The sequence below is a fragment of the Drosophila melanogaster genome, chromosome X (genome assembly GCF_000001215.4).
Source record: "Drosophila melanogaster chromosome X".
Classification (NCBI taxonomy): Eukaryota; Metazoa; Arthropoda; class Insecta; order Diptera; family Drosophilidae; genus Drosophila; species Drosophila melanogaster.
In genome coordinates this window covers 19,664,228-19,683,559 of record NC_004354.4, presented here as the reverse complement: position 1 = coordinate 19,683,559, position 19,332 = coordinate 19,664,228, and the positions used below count along the sequence as shown (strand labels likewise).

At 49.9% G+C, this 19,332-nt stretch overlaps 4 protein-coding genes and 1 non-coding gene across 10 annotated transcripts, besides 2 other annotated features; 3 read left to right on the top strand and 2 right to left on the bottom strand.

Annotated features, from left to right (window-relative positions):
- The first annotated feature begins 41 nt into the window (after window positions 1-41).
- dome (domeless) lies at window positions 42-7,499 on the top strand. Its single transcript, NM_078688.3, has 3 exons — window positions 42-1,728; window positions 4,230-5,296; window positions 5,379-7,499. Exons 1-3 carry the CDS (start codon window positions 590-592, stop codon window positions 7,019-7,021), a joined length of 3,849 nt encoding a protein of 1,282 aa, NP_523412.1. The 5' UTR covers window positions 42-589; the 3' UTR covers window positions 7,022-7,499.
- A 169-nt stretch (window positions 7,500-7,668) lies between these two features.
- On the top strand, window positions 7,669-11,248 carry et (eye transformer). Of its 2 annotated transcripts, none has more exons than NM_001258832.1 (3): window positions 7,669-7,713; window positions 7,892-9,055; window positions 10,090-11,248. In NM_001258832.1, exons 2-3 carry the CDS (start codon window positions 7,953-7,955, stop codon window positions 10,922-10,924), a joined length of 1,938 nt encoding a protein of 645 aa, NP_001245761.1. In that variant the 5' UTR covers window positions 7,669-7,713; window positions 7,892-7,952; the 3' UTR covers window positions 10,925-11,248. The 2 variants fall into 2 exon arrangements, with proteins under 2 accessions (NP_001245761.1, NP_608343.2); NM_134499.2 differs by having other exon boundaries at window positions 7,669-7,756; window positions 7,892-9,049.
- Window positions 9,488-9,847: a mobile genetic element.
- Zw (Zwischenferment) lies at window positions 11,207-16,308 on the bottom strand. 3 transcript variants are annotated; one of them, NM_078687.2, is made up of 4 exons: window positions 15,940-16,308; window positions 12,817-13,076; window positions 12,537-12,754; window positions 11,207-12,451 (listed from the first exon to the last, which is right to left on the bottom strand). In NM_078687.2, the coding sequence occupies exons 1-4, from the start codon at window positions 15,956-15,958 to the stop codon at window positions 11,374-11,376; spliced, it is 1,575 nt and encodes a 524-aa protein (NP_523411.1). In that variant the 5' UTR covers window positions 15,959-16,308; the 3' UTR covers window positions 11,207-11,373. The 3 variants fall into 3 exon arrangements, with proteins under 3 accessions (NP_523411.1, NP_728287.1, NP_001285456.1); NM_167676.2 differs by lacking the exon at window positions 15,940-16,308 and adding an exon at window positions 13,493-13,838; NM_001298527.1 differs by lacking the exon at window positions 15,940-16,308 and adding an exon at window positions 13,147-13,220.
- Window positions 15,814-16,542, top strand: asRNA:CR44512 (antisense RNA:CR44512). The gene has a single exon (NR_123959.1).
- Window positions 16,543-16,693: 151 nt separating this feature from the next.
- Ssu72 (Ssu72 CTD phosphatase) lies at window positions 16,694-18,999 on the bottom strand. 3 transcript variants are annotated; one of them, NM_134498.4, is made up of 3 exons: window positions 18,688-18,999; window positions 18,367-18,625; window positions 16,694-18,308 (listed from the first exon to the last, which is right to left on the bottom strand). In NM_134498.4, the coding sequence occupies exons 1-3, from the start codon at window positions 18,912-18,914 to the stop codon at window positions 18,207-18,209; spliced, it is 588 nt and encodes a 195-aa protein (NP_608342.1). In that variant the 5' UTR covers window positions 18,915-18,999; the 3' UTR covers window positions 16,694-18,206. The 3 variants fall into 3 exon arrangements, with proteins under 3 accessions (NP_608342.1, NP_001259725.1, NP_001285455.1); NM_001272796.2 differs by having other exon boundaries at window positions 18,691-18,999; NM_001298526.1 differs by having other exon boundaries at window positions 17,512-18,308.
- Window positions 16,714-17,329: a mobile genetic element.
- Window positions 19,000-19,332: the final 333 nt, after the last annotated feature.

Below are 19,332 nucleotides of genomic sequence, written 5' to 3'. Positions count from 1 at the left end.
CCCCAGTGATATCGCATATCGGACTGCGATAACTTTCGATAAGCGGTCACACTGCGGACAAGCAACTCGTCGACAACATATATCGTCAGCATCGCGAGCGGGGGCAGGGAGGAGAGCGATCGCCTTAGCCAACTGAGGATTCTGCATTTGCGAGAGAGCCAGAGACAAAACAGTAACACGGTACCACAGTTGCTCGAAGCGAGCAATTGGCATTGCAAGGCCCTGATAGCCCTATTCGTAATTTAGTCGTAGTGAAGCCCCGGACAAGAAGCCCACACCTGGGCAGTGAAATGTTTAAGAGCCACTTCCAGGAACGCAGCGTATAAACGGTTTCCGAGAACTGGCCACCAATACACAGCCAACAAGTGCGAGGCCAACAGCAAGGTGCTCTTGTGTGTGTGAGAGAGCGCCGTTTTGGTGTGCGCGCGTGTGTAAGAGCGAGAGAGAGACAGAAAGAGAGGAAAAGAGCTAAAGACAGAGAGACAGAGTGGGAGAGAGAGAGAGAGAGAGCCAGAGTAAACCTTAACAGCAAGGGAAGGAGGGGATTAGGATTAGGATTAGGATTGGGAGCAGAACCAGGACCAGGAAGATGGTGGCCCAGGAGCAGCTCGTCCTGCTGCTCATGCTGCTTGCCGGCTGCCGGGGTGGCGCCAACGCCATCTTGGATCCTGGCTGGGTGATTCCCTCCAAGGTGGAGCAGCTCATCGGCGGCGACTTTAATCTGAGCTGCACCCTCAACGAAGACTACTTTAACGGCAAGAGCGCCGAGGACTGCCCGGTGGAGAAGCTGTACTTTACAGGCGGCGGCCGCGTCTACCGCGATTCCAAGCACATCCGAATCCTGAACAACACCACCATCCTGTTTAGCGACACGAATGCCGTGGAGCAAGAGAACGACTACCACTGCATGTGCGACGAGTATGTGATCAACAAGTCAAAGGTCTACGTGGGCACCAGGCCGCTCCTGGTGCGCGACTTCAACTGCCTGGACTACGACTTCCAGTTTATGGTGTGCAACTTCACCCAGCCGCCCAACACGGTCATCACCAAGTACAACATCAGCTACAACACCAACAACGACTGGCGATATAGCAACACACTGGACTGCAACTTCGACTCGGCGCCAGTGGTCACCTGTAACCTAACCGACGACAACTACAAGCGCTTCAGCGAGACCTTCTACTTCCGACTGTCCATCTCCAATGCCCTGGGCCACGAGACGCAGCCGATCACGATCAATCACTTTGAGCGTCTGGTGCCGGCGCGACCTGGCCAGAACCTGACCCTGCTCAACAGGACCGAGAGCTCCGTGTGCCTGTCGTGGGAGATGCCCCGTCGGTCCAACTACAATCGCGGCCTGGTGTGGCAGGTGCGCGTCACGCCGCAAAACTTTGAGCCCATCACGCGGCCCAGCTGGCGAAACCACACGCTGACCATCAAGGACACGCTCTGCCTCACGGAGCTGCCCTTCGCCGGCTACAACTACACGCTCCGGGTGCGCGTGCGCGCCAACCAAAACAACACGCTCTGGAGCGAGCCCATGATTTATGCGTTCGCCACCGCTCCGGCGCCGCCGCGCCGCCCTCCTCGCGTCACCTACGGCAGCTTCTATGTCTACTCGTCGGAGAAGGCTATGCGCTTCTACTGGGAGCCCCTGGAGGAGCACGAGCTGAACGGACCGGACTTTCGGTACTCCATCAGCGAGTACCGCATCAACGGAACAGCAGTGTGAGTAGGAGGGGAACTGGGATGGTGGTTAGTACCTATATGTGAATATGAATATGCGCCGTAAGCTGCTTGGCAGCTAATTATTGGGGCATTGGCAAACCTGTCTCGAGTCACCGGAGAGATTCGCCGGAACGACGACTTCTTGCGAATACGTTAGGGCGAGCCACATAGAGCCATACGGCGTAGTATTTGCACAAGCACACACGCCGGGAGCCACATTTCCATTCAAGGGGTTCCGCTGAAAATGTTTATTTTTAACAATTCGTCCGAAGTGCCGATGTACATACATATGTACACACATGCACGCCAGTGGCGCGGCGAGGGCAGAAACACGTTCATTAATGGGAAGACGGCAGATGGGCGGCGGCATTCTGGGCGAATGCACTTCCACGGAAATCGGAGGAGGCAGACCCACCATTTCCCCCAGAATCGCCAGGAGTCTGTATACATAAGGTATACAGCAGACAACAGGCGTCTTCGGATTGCAAGGCGTGGCTGTAATCGTTGCCAAATCTTTGTCAACCATGGCAAAACTGAAGGGTTCTCCAGACGATTCTCTTGATCAGAAGACAGCAACATTCAATAGACGTGCTAAAAAAAAACACATATATATTTATAGTGTCAACCTACATGCGAACATTCATACATATATGGATGAATGATGTCTCTGGCATCCAAAGACTCGAGCAATACCAATCTTGGCTAGATAACAAGCCCAGCCGGTGACAATGGCAATTTCGAGGCCAAACATCTATGATATCAAAAGTTTTCTGACGACTTGCGATTACAATTTCGTGTGTAAACAAACACAACACAGTCTTCTCGTATTTTCATAGAATCATTCGAAAAGTGTTCAAAGGAAAACAAACAAATTGAGTTTGAAATTTGAAGAACAAAATATGGATTTATTCGAGAGCTATCTAGCGTAAAAAAAATGCTTCAAAATGCGCCAAGATTAATGAATATTTTCAGAGTATAAAACCCATTTGCTAGGCAATTTTTTTACCAAATTAGGTGTGATATTTTAGCCTTTTGCACATTAAATTACTTCGAAATTAACGCGTCGGCGTAGTGTTGTTTTTCTAAAAACCCTTTTCAAATATATGGTTCTAAAAATAAATTCATATAAATTTGATACGCAAAAGCAATTTGCACAGATTAAATACATGTGGGAAAATTATCGGTTCTTATCAAAAACGAAAAATAAATATTGAGTTCAAAACACAAATCCGAGCTTTTTCAAATCGTTTTCATTTTTTATATCAAAATTCAACGTCATTGGTTCGCATTTATTATTAAATACAAGCGAAGGAAAAAAAAGAGTCGATTAGTTATTGTGTTATCTACAAAAATTTTGTATTTTTGGGATTTTATAGATTTCGACTTTAAAATGTCCGCTCAGTTGTAAGCACTATATGCAAAGCAAATTTCAAATCCAGATTTTAAAAAGCGGATTCTCTTTGAAGTTTCAAAAGGGTTTTTTTACTAACAGACATTTTTGAACAATTTCTCCACTGGCTTAAGTAACGATAAGAATAAGATTATCTCTATACACAAACATATGTTCATTGGCAATATTTAAAAATATTTACGCCAATCTGGCTAATTAATTTTCCAATGAAATAAATATTGTTAAAATGCCGTAAAATGAGTTAGAAAAGTGAAAACAAAAGAAGGGATGGATCGAATTGGTTTCATGGAAATCTTGGGGTTGCAAAACGCAATTCCCATTTCAGTGGAATGATAGCTTTTGGAAAATTCCCTCAATAAATGACAACTTGCGTAGATAAATGCTCGTCTTTCCATGACAAATAGGATTGCGATTCCGAGAACTGCTGTTCCTTGGAATTAAATATTCTGAGTAAAGATTATACTGTTGTTTCAAAAATAAACCATACTTACATATACGTTGTGCAACAGTAACGATTTTACATCGGGTATTTTGGATCCACGTGATCCATGTGAACTCTCCCAAATGATCCTTACCCAGAAAAAAAATGTATTCCTAAGAATTGCGAGTGCCGTTTGACTGAAAATATAAAGAATTCAATGGATACTTTTGCTACCTTGCTAATCACTATATGTTTTTATTATTGTTTTTTTTTTTTTTTTGCTTGGTTTATCACATTAATATTTACCAAGAAAAATATAAATTTCGGTATAATATATACAATTATTGACCGCAGTTCAACTATTAAACCCAGCTTCGCTTGAATTATTAATCAGTATGTTTTGTTAATTTCATTGATATTATTTAATTGGAAAAAAGTTTCTTATCACAAATTACATAAACATTTTTTTTGTGAACCTAAACACAGATAGCAAAACAATGCTGTTCTCCGCCAACAGATGGCGCCCACGCGCACTTACATATTTGAAAAATTTGTTATGTGAGTACAGGGTAGCTGGTAGTCGAGACACTCTTCAATTGTCTAGTTTAGTAAGATGCATATCTTCATTACCATACATTAGCTAATATGATTATACCTCGACTCGTTCAGGGATCCTGGCCTCATCAAGGTGGAGTCCAACTCGGCGATGATCGATCACTGGAGCATGAGTGCCGTCCATCACTTCCTCATCCGCAGCAGCAATAGCCAGGGTCTGTCTGTGAACGCCACTCCGATGACGATCGGCCCCATTAGCAATCGGGACTTCAAGGTGCGCGAGCCCAGGAACATACGCAGCGTCTATCATCCGACCAACAAGAGCTACACGCTCAGCTGGGATCCGCCGAGCGATCAGCGGGAACTGCAGAACTACACCGTTTTCTGGTGCGTGCCCAAGCCGGGCCTGCAGTCGGAATGCGAGGGTTCGATACGCTTCGCGGAGGTCGCAAGCGGTCTGCATCACTTCACCACGTCACCGGACCAACTGCTCACGCTGCACATGGCCGTGTCGGCCAACTACCAATCGCATAATACGGGCCTACACTGGGCGATCTGCAGTAGCGACAAGAAGGACGATTTGGCCAAGATGGAGCCGTCGATCGATGTGGCCACCAGCACCTCACTGACGGTCAGTTGGTCGGAGCGCGTCTGCGCAGTGATCCTGGCCGGCTATAATCTGACCTACTGCCAGCGCTCGGCCGGCCGTCCGGACAATTGCACGACGGTGACCATCGATCGCTATACGAACAAGCACGTCATCCAGAATCTGGTGCCCTACACGGACTACAGTGTCAAGATGCTGATGTATTCGGACTCGCGGGTCAGCAAGTACAGCGACGAGCTGGTCAACCGCACCGGAGAGGCGGCGCCTAGCCAGCCGCGGGAGTTGCAGCTAATCCGCGTGACCAGCGACAGCGTGGAGCTCGCCTGGAAGCCACCGCTGCTGGCCAACGGCGTGGTGCGCGCCTACGAGGGCACCTTCCGCTCGCTACATGACAACGTGACCGATACATTCCGCGTAAGCGCCTCCGCCGACGAGCTGGTGAACAACGAGAAGCCCATCACCTACCGGCTGGGCAATCTCACCGCATTCACCAAGTACGAGATTAGCGTGCGTGCGCGGACCGTCTATCCATCGGAGCCCAGCAATGTGATCCTCTTCAGCACGGCCATCGGAGGTAAGTGCTATCGATGGTTTCGCTAGCATTGAAGCCAGTGTAAATAGGCAATGTATACTTATCCGTGTAATCCTTTGCGCAGTTCCCTCGCCGCCACAACTGTACGTGATCAACAATCCGGATCAGAGCTCACGTCTCGACTGGGAACCGCCAAGGACGCCGGCCGGACGCATTGATTTCTACGAGATCTCGCTGCGCGACAACAACGCCAGCTGCCTGACAAGCACCATTCTGCCGGGCAGGAACCTATCCTATGTGATGGCCACGCCGCGCTGCACCAGCCACAATCCCTTCCAGCTAGCGGTGCGTGCCATCAACGTGGAGCAGCATCCGCAGTTGAACGGAGCGGATGCAGCGGAAGGTGCCGTTTTGCTTATGTCGACCAACGGCAAGGGATGCGAGGCACGCACCGATGCGCTCGGCGAAGAGGAGCGGCTGCAGTTCGAGGCCTACGCTGCCAACATGACCGCCTACCGGCTCTACAGATCCGATTGGGGCATCTACGGATTCATCTGTACACCGGACACGCACAGCGTGAAGGCCATGTACCAGACCATTGAGGTGACCGTGGCGATTCTCGTGCTGGGCGTCATCTTCTACCTCGTGTACAAGAAATACCGCAAGATGTCCGATATCGGTCTAGTGCTGCCGCAGGGAATCATGGAGACCATGAAGAAGCCCATAGACATGGGTGGCCTGGGATTGGGCCTGGGTCCAGACTCGTCCGTCAGCGGAGGCATCGTGTGCACACGGGTGGACGACTCGCCGCCATACACGCCGCAGGATCTGCCGCACGACTTCAGTAGCTGCGGCAGTGAGAGCTCGAAACTGCTGCTGCGCACAGCGTCCTCCTCTGGTGGCGGCGGCTGCGTGGATCGCGATGGATACGATGACAATCACGAGACAGGGCCAATTAGCGCAGTTGGTCCGCCCACCAGCTACCTGGCCATGCGGCATGGCCTTCTCGTCCAGAACGACAGGGAGCGCGAGAGGGAGAGGGATCGTGAGCAGGAGAGGGAGCGGGAGCAGCAGCAACAGCAGCGCGAGAGCGAAATGGATCGGGAGCAGAGTTGCACCAATGGTTACATCAAGCCCACACAGATGAAGAGCTGGGGCGGCAACGGTCCCTCGGATAATGATCACACGTTCTCAGTTCCTTCGACTGCAATGACCGCTCCGATGTCCCAGCCGCTGTCCCAGATTCCGCTCAGCGGCTACGTGCCCGTTCCCATTCCACAATCTCGGTTCAATCCGGCTCCAGTTCAACCGTTTGGGTCGCCAGCAGTACCTTCCGCCGCCACCGCAGCCGCTGCGTCGACCTTTTTCCCACCGGCCCACTTGCTCAACATGGACAACTACGTGCAGGCCTCGGATCTGCACAAGCTGAAGCCGCTCGTCGCAGCTCCGTTGTCGCAAACCGGAGGACCAGCCTTTGCGGGATCTTCGCCAGCAACTTCGCCACCGCTACAGCTACCGCCGGTTCACGCCGCAAGTCCAGCTGCCGCCACGCCCAAAATGGCTGACATCGGCTATACCACCATGGAGCAGTTGCAGCTCACTGGGCTGATAAAGCCACCTCTGGCCGCCACCGTGGGATCGCCGACGCACGCCGCTGGTGGGGCGCCGGGAGGCGGCAACCAGCACTCTCGCCTCCAGCCGCAAATCAATGGCTACGTAACGCCGCAGGATCTGAACGCCATGGCCCACAATCGGCACGTCCTCTAAGATACCGGAGCGCTCATCATTTATGCACGGGTGTGCATCATTTTATCGTTTCCTCGCGTTCGCATCGATAATTCATCAACTCATCTTCAGCCGCATATCCTTCCAACGCCATGATCTGGTCACCGGATCGCCCCAGCAACCAAAATCCAGGACGAGGAACCCAGAACCCAGAACCTGTAAACTAGAATCTGGAATCTGGAAACTAGAAACCACTGTCGGGCAGCTGTTTATAGTAATTAGTGAAAACTCCTCGGACGAATGTAGTTTTACGTTTGTAATTTATTTTGTATTCTTTGCGATGCGTGTGAGGCAGAAAGTATTTGTAACGCAATAGTATTTTTTTATATATATTCGTACTGTACACTTACTTACCCACTTAACCATCCACGCGTCGAGCGGATCGAGCTTATACTATTAATACCCTATTTACACAATACGCACATCGCTGTATTTCAATATAAAGCTAATTTTAAATAAGATTTCAAATTGGCTTTTTGATTCTCTCGCGAGCTTTGGCGATAAGTTAGCTATACATACATACATACATATACTTGTTCATATATACATATATGGACGTATATGCGCGCCTGGCTGTCCCTATCGATATGCTCCATCCAAGCTGGCGTTTGGGTCTCGCGATTGAGCTCAGTCGCACAGATCGCTCTCGAGCAGTCGGATCCCACGAGCTGGAGGTACGCTTGCCTCCACACTGGACACCACCACGGATTCAAGATCGTAAAGTCTTGCGGTCTTATCAGCATGCCCATGCATTTTGCACTCAACTCATTTGCTTTCTCCTCGTCGAGTGGATGTTTGAAATATGTACATACATAGTTCCGTAATCGGGCTGTATCCAATTTCTAATTCCAGCGCCTAGCTTTAGAAGCATCGGAAGTTGCGATTAGGAGTCACTGCGGAGAAAGGAGCACCCATGGGCTGGAGGACGCGTATAAGCCGCCTGCTTTCGCTGACATTGCTGGCGACGCTCATGGCCCGTGCGCTGGCGGAGAATGCGTTGCATATGCCGCAGGCGAACTGCGAGATGCAGTCCCTCGGCGGACCTAGCTGGCGTTCCGGCACCATCGGCAAGGTGTCCTGCAAATGTGACGGTGGTGAGGGTAGGAAGATGTCTGTGCGAAGGCAGGGCACAATAGAATCAACGGACTCGTACAACGGCACCGTGGTGCACGTGGATGCAAATCCAGCCAACGAGTGGGAACGAAGGTATGAGTGCCTTCTGGATGGCGTCATCCAGAGTCATGTGTGCGTCCGAGTCTATGCCCTGCTGAATTTGAAGGATTTCGTATGCCGCGACGTGGTCTATTACTTGAGGTGCACCTTCAGCCGCATGGAGAACGGCAATTTCGAGAACAAAACCCACTACCAGCTGGCCATGGGCAGGGCCAAGCCAATCGACTGCAGGAAGTCGGAGGACGAACGCAGCAGGGGCAAAGTGGAGTGCTCCGTGCCCATTGATCCGAACAGCCGTGCACCGGAATGGAGGGATTTCAGGCTGATCATGAGCGACGACTTGGGCAACCAGAGCAAGGTGCTGAGGCTAACGCAAGCCGAAATGGAGGTGCTGGAATGGCCACGCGGCAAGCACAACATGATACAAACGCCCAACCAGACTTGTCTGGAGTGGAACGGACCCTTCATTTACCCGAATCGAACGTTTGAACTGAACGTGCAGTTCCGCCACTCCAAGCTGCCCAACTTGTCGAGGAATCTCACCGTTTCGCAGATGCGAGCTGTCAGTGTTTTCGACCAGGTCTGCTTTGGAAATCCACCGGAGGGCAATCAGTTGTTCTATGTTAGCCTAAGCCGTCGTCTCCATGGATCCCCCTGGTCGGAAAGGTACCCCGAGTTCGAACTCACCACGAATGCATCCTTGCCCGCCCGTCCGCCACGGTTCCTGGCCAATGGCTTCTCCCACGACCGTGCTAAAAGGGAGCTCAAAGTCTACTGGTTGCCGCTGGACGAGCTGGAGTTCAATGGAGCCGAGCAGACATACGTGGCGAGCACTAGGTACGGGTAAGCACTACATGCACTAGATTACCATGAGATTACCATCGAGACCTAAAAAGAGTTTTTCAAAAACATATTGAGCTTTAAAAACCGAAAGCCTAGTAAATCATTTTAGAATCTTTGGCACATTAAGCGCCCTATTTACATACAACAAGAGATCTCCGCGAATTCGACTATCAGATACCCATTACCTTACATACGGCAAGTCGTGCGTTACGTTTGCAAAAAGGCTCGCTCATAACTTTTTAATGCATGTATCCGATTTGAAGAACTTTCGGCACTTTATAGCATTTTATAGTATTGATGGGCAAAACAAGGACTTATTTCACAACTTATTTAGGTCACCTGACAGATTTGAACCTCCCAAAAGTGGAACTATGTATTTTTTTGCCATTAGCATATGCCGAAATATGTTTAGAATGCTCGATATATACCTCGTTTTATACCCGTTACTGGTAGAGCAAAAAGGGTATTCTAGATTCGTTGAATACGTATGTAAAAAGCAGAAGGAAGCGTTTCCAACCACATAAAGTATATATATTCTTGTTCAGGATCAATAACCGAGTCGATCTGGCAATCTCCAACTCAGGAACTATAAAAGCTAGAAGTTAAAGCTAGAAGATTAAGCATACAGATTCTAGTGAAATAGATAGCAGCGCATGTTTGCCCACAAATCGTTCAGAACTGCCACTCCCACACTTTTCAAAAATGTGTTGATATTTTTTCAAAATTTTTTTAGTCTTGTAAATTTCTATCGTATTGTAAATTTCTATTTGCCACAAACTTCTTGCCACGCCCACTCTAAAGTAGTAGTTTCGTAGTTGTGTTCTTGGTAAATAAAGCAGTTTCTAGTGATCTTCAACTTAAATTGGGTTAAAATAATAATCGAAATAATCCTAAAGGATTAAATTAGTTCATTTTGCTCCAGTATTGAAAGTTATATGTTCATCCCAGTTATTTCTAGGCGGGTTTCGTCACTACCGATAATATTATTTACAATAAACTAGCCAGCAGGAAAGACTAAATGCTTTTCATTTCAGAACCAAAGTGGCCACCACCCAGGGCAGCATGCTCGCGATCTTCACCGACTGGGATGACACGCAACCGGCCACAGTGTCTGTGTGGAGCAGCAATGTCGTCGGTCGATCGCTGGAGAGCAGCCAGCTGGAGGTGCCCAGACTGAGCGACATCCGGGATCGACGGATTTACCTGGAGAGCTACAATAAGACGAGCTCCAGACTCAGCTGGCAAGGGCCGGAGGAGCTGGGAAACTTCACTGGCTACATAGTCTATTGGTGCAAGCTATCCAGCAAAGTGCACGATGCCTGCGACGATAGTTCCTCCATCGAGACGACCTACGCCCGCGAGACGGCGTACAATTTCTCCGGAATCCAGGGCGTGATCCGGATGGCTGTGGCGGCCAACTACAGCGACGGCCTGACCACCGGGATGCGCTGGTGGTCCGGTGACAGCGAGGTGCCCGAGAAGCCAAAGATCTTGCGGTACGTGGAGGGCACCATCGCTCTGCTGGTGCTTGGGTCGCTCGTCTTGGCCATTCAGAAGCTGCGCCAAATGGCGGACATCCGGGTTGAACTGCCAGTGATGAGCGAAGAGCCCACAGCAAATCCACTTGGCGATGTACGCCTGTTCTATCCCGCCAATGTTCCGCCGGAGAAGTTCTACGGCACAGTGCGCAAAACCGTGACATTTGCGGAAGAGGAGCCCACGAGGTGGCCGGAGATAGAGCTGCAGGAGGTGCCCAGACCACAGCCCGTGCCCCAGGCCGATGCGTACGTAACCAATCAGTATGTGTCCATGAGCGCAATAGGCGCGCCCTGCGGCGATGGGTACATCAAGCCGCCACCCGTGCGCTGAAATCTCTCGGGAAGATTGCTGCCCGCTCTTGTTGTAGTTCGCCTGTAAATCTATATTCGAGAGGAGCCGCTAGTAACTAGCCCGGCTCAGCACCGAAGCCCACTGACCAGAAGCATACTCATTATTTAGTTAGTATTACAACCGTAGGGTTACGTTTGCCACCCATCTGCCATCCTATGAAGGATCTATTTATGTACATCGACACGCATGCGATCGGCATCACCACATACACATCGAACTAGCCGGGATTATGAGTTAGAAGATCGTTCTGCTCCAGCTAAACACTATTTTGTATATTTAATAAAAAAAAATCTTGTACAGACCGAATTACAAATAACCAAAGAATGCATATATGTATATATACATATATATGTATGTATGTACATGTACGTGCGGACAGAGAGGAGTATCCTGCGAACCCAGCCCGGGGATTGGTGTGCTCCAAACGCTCAGTGATTGGACGTGGCCGCCTTGCCGCCGTGCCACTTGTAGGAGCCGGAGTACTTGAAATTGTTCTCCTCGCACTTGCGGTCCGCCTCCTTGGGACCGCGCGATCCGTACTGGTAGGTGATTGGCCGAATGTGCTCCTTCTCGATCTGGTGCAGAATGGGCGTAAATATGCGCCACGCCTCGCGCAGCTCGTCCGAGCGGACGAAGTGCATCTGGGAGCCGCAGAAGACGTCGAGGATGAGACGCTCGTACGCGTCCGGCAGGTAGGAGTCCTTGTAGCGGTGCTCGTAGGTGAGGTCCAGCTCCGTCTCCTCGATGTCGAACGTGATGCCGGGGCTCTTGGTCATCATCTTAAAGTACAGGGCCTCGCCCGGCTGGACGCGGATGACCAGCTCGTTGCGCTTCGTATTGCCCTCGAAGATGTCGCCGGGCACGTCCTGGTACTGGATACGCACCTCCGCCTTGCGCTCGTTCAGCGCCTTGCCGCAGCGCAGGATGAAGGGCACTCCCTGCCAGCGCTCGTTGTTGATCTTGAGCACGCCGAGGGCGTAGGTGGGCGTGTTCGAATCGTTGCTAACGGTGGGGTCCTCCACGTAGCCCGTGCGCGCATCATCGTTTGTACCCTGCGGATTGCCCAGGTACTGGCCCAGCACCATGTCATCCAGCGTCAGGGCCTCGATGCTCTTCAGCACCTTGACCTTCTCGTCACGAATGTCGTCCGGGTGGCAGCTCACCGGCTTCTCCATGGCCACCAGCGAGAGGATCTGCAGCAGATGGTTCTGCATCACGTCGCGTATGATGCCGAACTCGTCGAAGTAGCCGCCACGACCCTGCGTGCCGAAGGGCTCCTTGAACGTGATCAGCACGGAGGCGATGTTCTCGCGGTTCCACGTCGAGCTGAGGATCTTGTTGCCGAAGCGTATGGTCATCAGGTTCTGCACCATCTCCTTGCCCAGGTAGTGATCGATGCGGTACAGCTGATCCTCCTGGAACAGACCGGCCAGATGGTCGCTCAGCGCCTGCGAGGAGGCGTCATCCCGGCCGAAAGGCTTCTCGATAATCACGCGGTTCCAACCGCTGCAAGCGAACGGGTTATAGGTGTACATAAGTATCGGGTTTCAAATTAAATGCATCTGGATCTTGATCTTGATCTTATACTCACCAGACCGACATGCAGATCTGCTTGATGTTGACAGTCACCTCCTCGAAGACGCTGGGCGGCAGGGCCAGATAGAAGATGCGGTTGGCCTTGTTCTTGTTCTCCATAATCTCCAGCTGCTGGTTAAGCAGCTCGAAGCCAGTGCGTCCGTCATATCTGCCGGACACGTACTCATTGAGGGCCCAGAACTCCTCGTACTTCTTCTGCTCGTGCGGCTGGACCTGTGTGGCAATGGGTTGGGTTAATGCGATGCAAATGGCCTATGACCAAATCCCGAACGCACCTTCATGTACGGCAGACACTGCTCCTTGATGCTATCGACGGTCAGCATGGAACGGGCATAGCCGCAGAACTTGGTCGGCTTGGGCAGCAGGTCATCGCGGTAGAGCCACCAGAGCGTGGGGTAGATCTTCTTCTTGGCCAGATCGCCCGACGCCCCAAAGATGACGAACGTGTGCGGAATCTTGCCGTCAAAGTGGGTTCCCTCGCAGACCATTGTAGGCGACTTGAGTGACTTGATTATGAGATCCAGGGCGGTGTGATCTGTGGGCACATATGAAAGGCGGATCTGGTTAGGCTTACTCTGGCTTTGAATTCCACTTAAGACTATTACTCTGTGGCTCTGTGGATATCCAGGAATTTCTACTTGTTTTTTTCACTAAGTAACTTTTTTCAACTGTCAAAACTTTATCAAAGGGAACTAAATGAACTAGAAATAGTTATAGCTTCCTTAAATGCATTGCTTTTACTGCTAAACTATAAAGTGAGAATGGTATAGGGGTTCTCTACTTCTTAGTTGTTAGTTGCACAGTGAGAAAAACAAAAAAAATGCTATCAGCTTTAGGATGTGCGGGAATTTTCAGTGACCTTGCCCTTTGGCTTGCATAGATCACCGGGGGACTCATCGACTCCGTATGGTTGGTGATTGGTTGGTCAGAATGAGCTGCGTGAGGACTCACCGAGGGCCTGGAGGCAACTGATGGTCTGGGCCCGAATGCAGACTATTTGAAGGCCTATTCAATGTCAAGGGAAGGGGGAGCGATAAGCACTCGATAAGACCGGGGTCCGTTGTCTAATCAACTCCGATCCGATCCGATCCGATTCGATTCGATTCGATTCGATTCGATCCCGATGACTGGCCAAAGAATCCGCCAGAGGTCAACCTCCGCAGCGGGCGCTAATTGATGCCCGGATAGCTGTGGGCTGGGCCAGGTGGAACTGGGTTAGGTGGCGGAAGCTTGGCCAGGTGTAAAAGGTGGAGCAGGTGCACGCGCGTATCTTCCGATGCGGTTGCACAAAACGAATAAATCGCCGCGCTGCGGTCGACTTTAACAAGGTGTAAGCGATGAACCCGGCAGCGACGTCGACGGCGAGGCGAACTTGGGCACAAAGTGCAAGCCAAGTGCTCCGGACGTATGTATGTACATACATCACTATTCACCGTATATCCAAACTTGGCTTCGGAACGGGCAGCATCAGTCGATCGCGTGGCGGGAATGCGATCGGTCGGATGATCAGATGAACCCACGATGGCATCACTTCCCGCACAGATCGGAAGAGATTACAGTGTTGTATGCTTAATGGATGATATATACTTGATCTGCTGCTATGTGATCTACTAGGGATACTGTTCTTGCAAACTAGTAACTAGCCTTTAGTAAACCTCTGTAGTATATCTCTAAAAATAACTACGAGTATGTAGATAGACTTTTTCAAAAGTTCAAAAATCTCAAAATCTTGAAAACCTAAAGCTCCCCGATTTTGAATGTGTGCACGTTCGTATCTTAGAGGTCATAGGAAAATCATTCGGAAAATGTTTCAAAAAGGTTGTGAGCCAATAATGGAGGCACTGTCGCGGTGTCATAACATAGATTTCGATATAATGAGCTTTTGGAAAATGAATGGAGGAGGGGCACTGCGTTCGTTTTTGAGAATCATTGTGTGTCGTTTAAAAAGGGTTGCGAGCCACTAATGCAGGCACTGTCACGGTGTCATAAAATATAGATTTCGATAATATGAGCTTCTGGAAACATCATGGGGCACTGCGTTCGTTTTTGAGAATCATTGTGAGTCGTTTAAATGTCGAAGTGGATGGGTCTCGGTGAATCACGTGATTCTACGGCGGGCTACCTGGGCTCTCCGAAGATATGAGTTGAGCTGGAATTTAACCCTAATTCCGAGGCCGATCTCTGCGAACGCCGGTAATGCATACTTTTCGGCTGTAGGAGCTTCGAAAGATTACACAGCCAGTGAGTTGGATGGTGCTGGTGGATGGATGGATGGTGACTAAGAGGCTAGCGAGCTCCTTCAAATGCCGAGATTGTGAGTCACAAGCCGACAGTGGTGTTTGCCTAGCAGGAACATAAATGACTTTAACCTTTTTTTTGAGTTTGCCATATGTCTTAATTTCCCGTTTGTTTTGCCTTGCTTGCTCAAGTCTTCGCATTTTTGCTTGACTCAGCTTGGTTTCACTTATCGAAGCTCGACTGTAATCTCGGCCGCATCGCATTTGACATTGACACAGACGAAGCGAAGGCATTGGGGCAAGGAGAATGGAGATTGGAGAATGGAGAGCAGCCGAATGTAGAGGGCGAGTGGAGAAGGGAGAAAGTAATAGGCGGTGAGCAAGGTAACGCGTTTGAATATTATTAACGCCAAGCGAGTTTGCATTTGTTGTCCGCTGTTGTTTTTGTTTTCTTTTTTTTTTTTTTGGTTTCTGTTTGGAAAGGCTTCTCGTGTAGAACGCAGGTGGGCAGCTAATTAACCGTGCGTAGAATGTACACATGCATGCGTTCCAATGTCATTGCCACAGAGTGGAGAACGGAGATTGGGGACTGGGGACTGGAGAGTTCGCGCTGCCGCCAAAGGTTATTGCTATTGCCGGGTTCTAATCTTGGAGCACGCAGCGAGTGTTTGTTTTAGCTGGCCGCTCGGATCCAAGCCCGTCCGATGGCCAAGAGCGGCGCCCACACGTCATCGCTCGGCTGGATGGGTAGTTGGGGGAGTGAGTAGTAGGCGTGGAGGAGTGAGAGTAAGAGTGACAGGTGGAGAGTGGCCAGTGGTAGTGGAGAGTGGAAGTATGAAAGTATGATAGAGAGCGGTGCGGGTGCGGGAGCGGAGCAGCGGTGTGGCCTCTCCTGTGATAAGAAGACAGTCGGCCGAGTCCGCGTCCTCTGCTTTTTGTAGGTGACCCCCAGTGCCAGGCGAAGAGCACATTTGAAGGGCGCACTGGCACGGGCACTGGCACTGGCACTGGCTCTCGCACTCGCAATCGGATTCCGATTGGAAAGCCAGTCCACCTGGCGCGACAGTGATCGCGGCAAGTACGCGCCCGAAAATCGAATTGGTAACAGTACGCGGTGTGGAATCCAATTCGATACCAATTGCCCAAAGCTGCGATACTCACCTTCCTTTTGCGTTGCCATCTTGACCCGAATGTGAATGGATTTTTCTGTTTAAAAGCAAAAGTGTGACAACTATGTATACGCAAGCCTTTCGATTCGGATTTCCAACTCGATATACGATTTCTCCAGTCGCTGGATTTTGAGCAACCTCTGCGGCTCTGGCTGTGTAATTACAAAGAGTTGCGGCGCTTTAATCGCACGCGCAGGTCGTCGTCGTCGGATTCACTAACTAGTAGCGCAAACGTAAAACAAAGCGAGTACGGGTACGGAGTCGCGAAGCCTCGGTGGAAGCGGTAGTAGTAATGAAGATAAGCACGATCGTTCCCTGACTGACTGAAGCGCGGCGCGAACCGCCGCAGCAAACAAACGCCCAAGCAAGCACTGCCAATGGCAACAACACCAACACACCAGCAACAACAGCTAAAGCAGCAGACGCTTTGTAACCCCGACTGCGCAGCTGATCGCAGACAGGAGCGGATTCAGTGCGCGCGGGGGCCCATTCGATCTGGATTTACATGTGAATGGAATTGATGGATAACACATAAATATACAAATAATACGATATCATAGTATAACATGGAAATAAAACTGTTTAATCTGAGAGCATTGATCTGATGCGTTGATGAGTTTAATGATGAAATTATGCTAGAATTATGATTCCCACATTACTAAACAACACCCTTACAATTTCTAATCCTACCTAGAATCACGTCGTATTTGGTCAGTGAAAACGAGCAAACGTCAACATTTCTTTTTAGAGTTTAAATCATTTATTATTATTCATTAGTCAGTAGGAATCGATCAGTTCCTTCTGAAGTTAACCTAATGTGTAGCTTAAAAGATATTATGGATTCTGTTCCTTAATTATAGTGTATACAAATGTACCGAGGAGAGATTATGCTATATTACGTGTAAGGAGTTCATGGGGATGTATTCTCTTCAGACATCGGAGGGAAATAGGGTCGACAAGATCATTCGCTAACGTGTTTAAGTGGGCGCTAAGTCTGTCGGCATATCGGCTGCTATGGAAGTTTATTTGGTACCCCAATGGGACACCTTTTAAGTCCCCTTCAATAACTCTATTGCTCACATACCACATGTAGCCCAGATGCATGTCGTGCCGCTCCCGATTGTCTTACTCTAATACTCTGTTCCCCACACTTGGATATGGCTTTTATTAAGAGAGCCTTAGTTGCCATATGGAGTTTGCTTGAGTGGAAAACCCAGTCCAGCTTTTTCAGTTTCCAGGAGCCGTGATAAGGGCTTTCCAACTCAGCGTCCGATCAAGGTGAACTCCGAGGTAGCAGTGGGATGAGACGTAATCAATGGTATTTCCGTCGAAGAGAAGACCTAGGCAGGTTTGAGGTCGCAGGGTAAATGTGACACAGGCCGTCAACAAGAAACCGGCATAAATTGGCGTGCACTTTTATTCCAATCCTTAGTGAACACAACTCCCCTGTTGTTTATTTTCTATTGCAAGCTAGCGCCCGTTGCGGGCCTTTGCCTTTGGTTTAAAACGCACAGCCCCAACCAAGGTCGGTCGGGTTTGCCCTGTCTGAACAATTGGTAAAACTGTGTAAAATTAAAAAACGCGGCCCCTGCCCGCGAGGGCCCAGACCGTTCCGCCCCTGTGTGGCTCTCTGGCGTGCATGCTCATTCACACAATCACGATGCGAGATTTCACTTTATGTGAATCGAATCCGAATCTGAGTCCGAATCGGACTCAAAGCCGGGCGAAGAGAGCGGCAGAGCGGCCGAACGGGAGAACGGGTCGGAGTCAGATGGTCGGCGCCTTCGCCAGCTGAGGGAAGCGAGAGCCTGTGATAAGACCCCCAGTCGACGGGCGAAATTACAAGGAATACGGACACGTACACATACTACTACAGGGGTTTTGGGGGGCAGCCGTGTGGAAATGGTCGTCATTGGTTGTGTGTTATATTCCAATTCATTAGCCAGTTGCTTGCATGTGTGGTGTTGATGTGGATTACGAATCAGGTGTTTGGAGTATGCGAGTGTGTGGGTGCTGGTCGTTGTTGGATGTGCTTTCGCTGCAGCGATGGCCCCTCTCTATTTACAGTATTCTTATATGCTAGGCTACCAATCCGGAACCCAGGATCCGCACGCGCTGCGCGCAATGCCCGACGTCCTATGCTCTGCGATCGCAGCCCCTGGGGTACAAGATCGAGTGACTCGGCTGGAGCGCGTCGGGGCTACGGGAGTCTGGTGTTGGTGCTGGAGCTGGACACGAACTGTTAGCAGACGTCGGTCGTCAGTAGAAGAGCACCGAGTGCAGGATGACCCGCTTGCGGCGCTCCTCGAACTCCTGGATCAATTCGTCGATGTCGTTGTCCAGGTCCGTGGACTTGGCCATCTGCAAAGGCACAAGAATCGTTGGGCGAATTGAGGGAATGGACGACAGATGATCATACCATGTTTATCATGTCTGTGATGACAAAGGCGCCCATTAGCGCATCTTCAGCGTTGTCCACCACATCCACGTTGAGAACGTGCACGGGTCGGTTGTCCACGGATTCCATGGACTCCATGTGCATCACCACCAGGTCGTAGACGCGCTCTTCCACAGTGACGATGATGTCGAACTGCTCTTTGGTGTCCTGAAACCGTTCCGGGCACTTCTTTATGCGACGATTGCGGTCGAGCATGTGTAGCAGGCCGTTCTGTGTGTAGCTGTAAACAGGACGAAAGGGCAGGGATTAGCCAACGGTAGGCCGGAAAAACGAATAACTCACAACTCCTTGTCCTTGGACTCCAGGTCGCGGTAGATGTCCTCGTATTTGGTGCCAAACTCGTAAACATTCGGCTTGTCGAACGCCATGCCCGGTAGCTTGACGCGCTCGCCGGTGCCGTAGGAGCGCACATTGAAACCCTTCTTGGCCAGAAAGTTGTGCGCCTCCATTGAGCGATTCATGTTCGAGGAACAGACTACGGCGACGGCGAGCTTGCTAGGATCAGTCATGTCTCTTTCTCTTTGGCAGTGCGTTGCAATCGCAGTCGTCGAAAAATATGTTCATCAAATTGGAGATGGGATGGCAAAACCACGAGCACGAATATCGATACGATATATTCACGAACATACATTTAACGTGTTAATCTGAAAACACGCGATTTAAAAAATTCTGCAGTGTTTAATTGAACACGTTGACTTCACGTTCAAAATATTCAAAAAACCTAAAAAAAATATACGTTATAACAACTGATAATTAGTACGGAATATTTAAAACTAATTATGTAAAAGCCTCGAGTTTTTGAAACATTTTTGGCCAAACAAATACATAACATACATAGCTACTTAACATAATTAAAGTTCGAGGAGTCCTGCAGCATTAAATATGATCAAACTAACAGCTGGCAATTACCTATCGTAATGTCTTAAA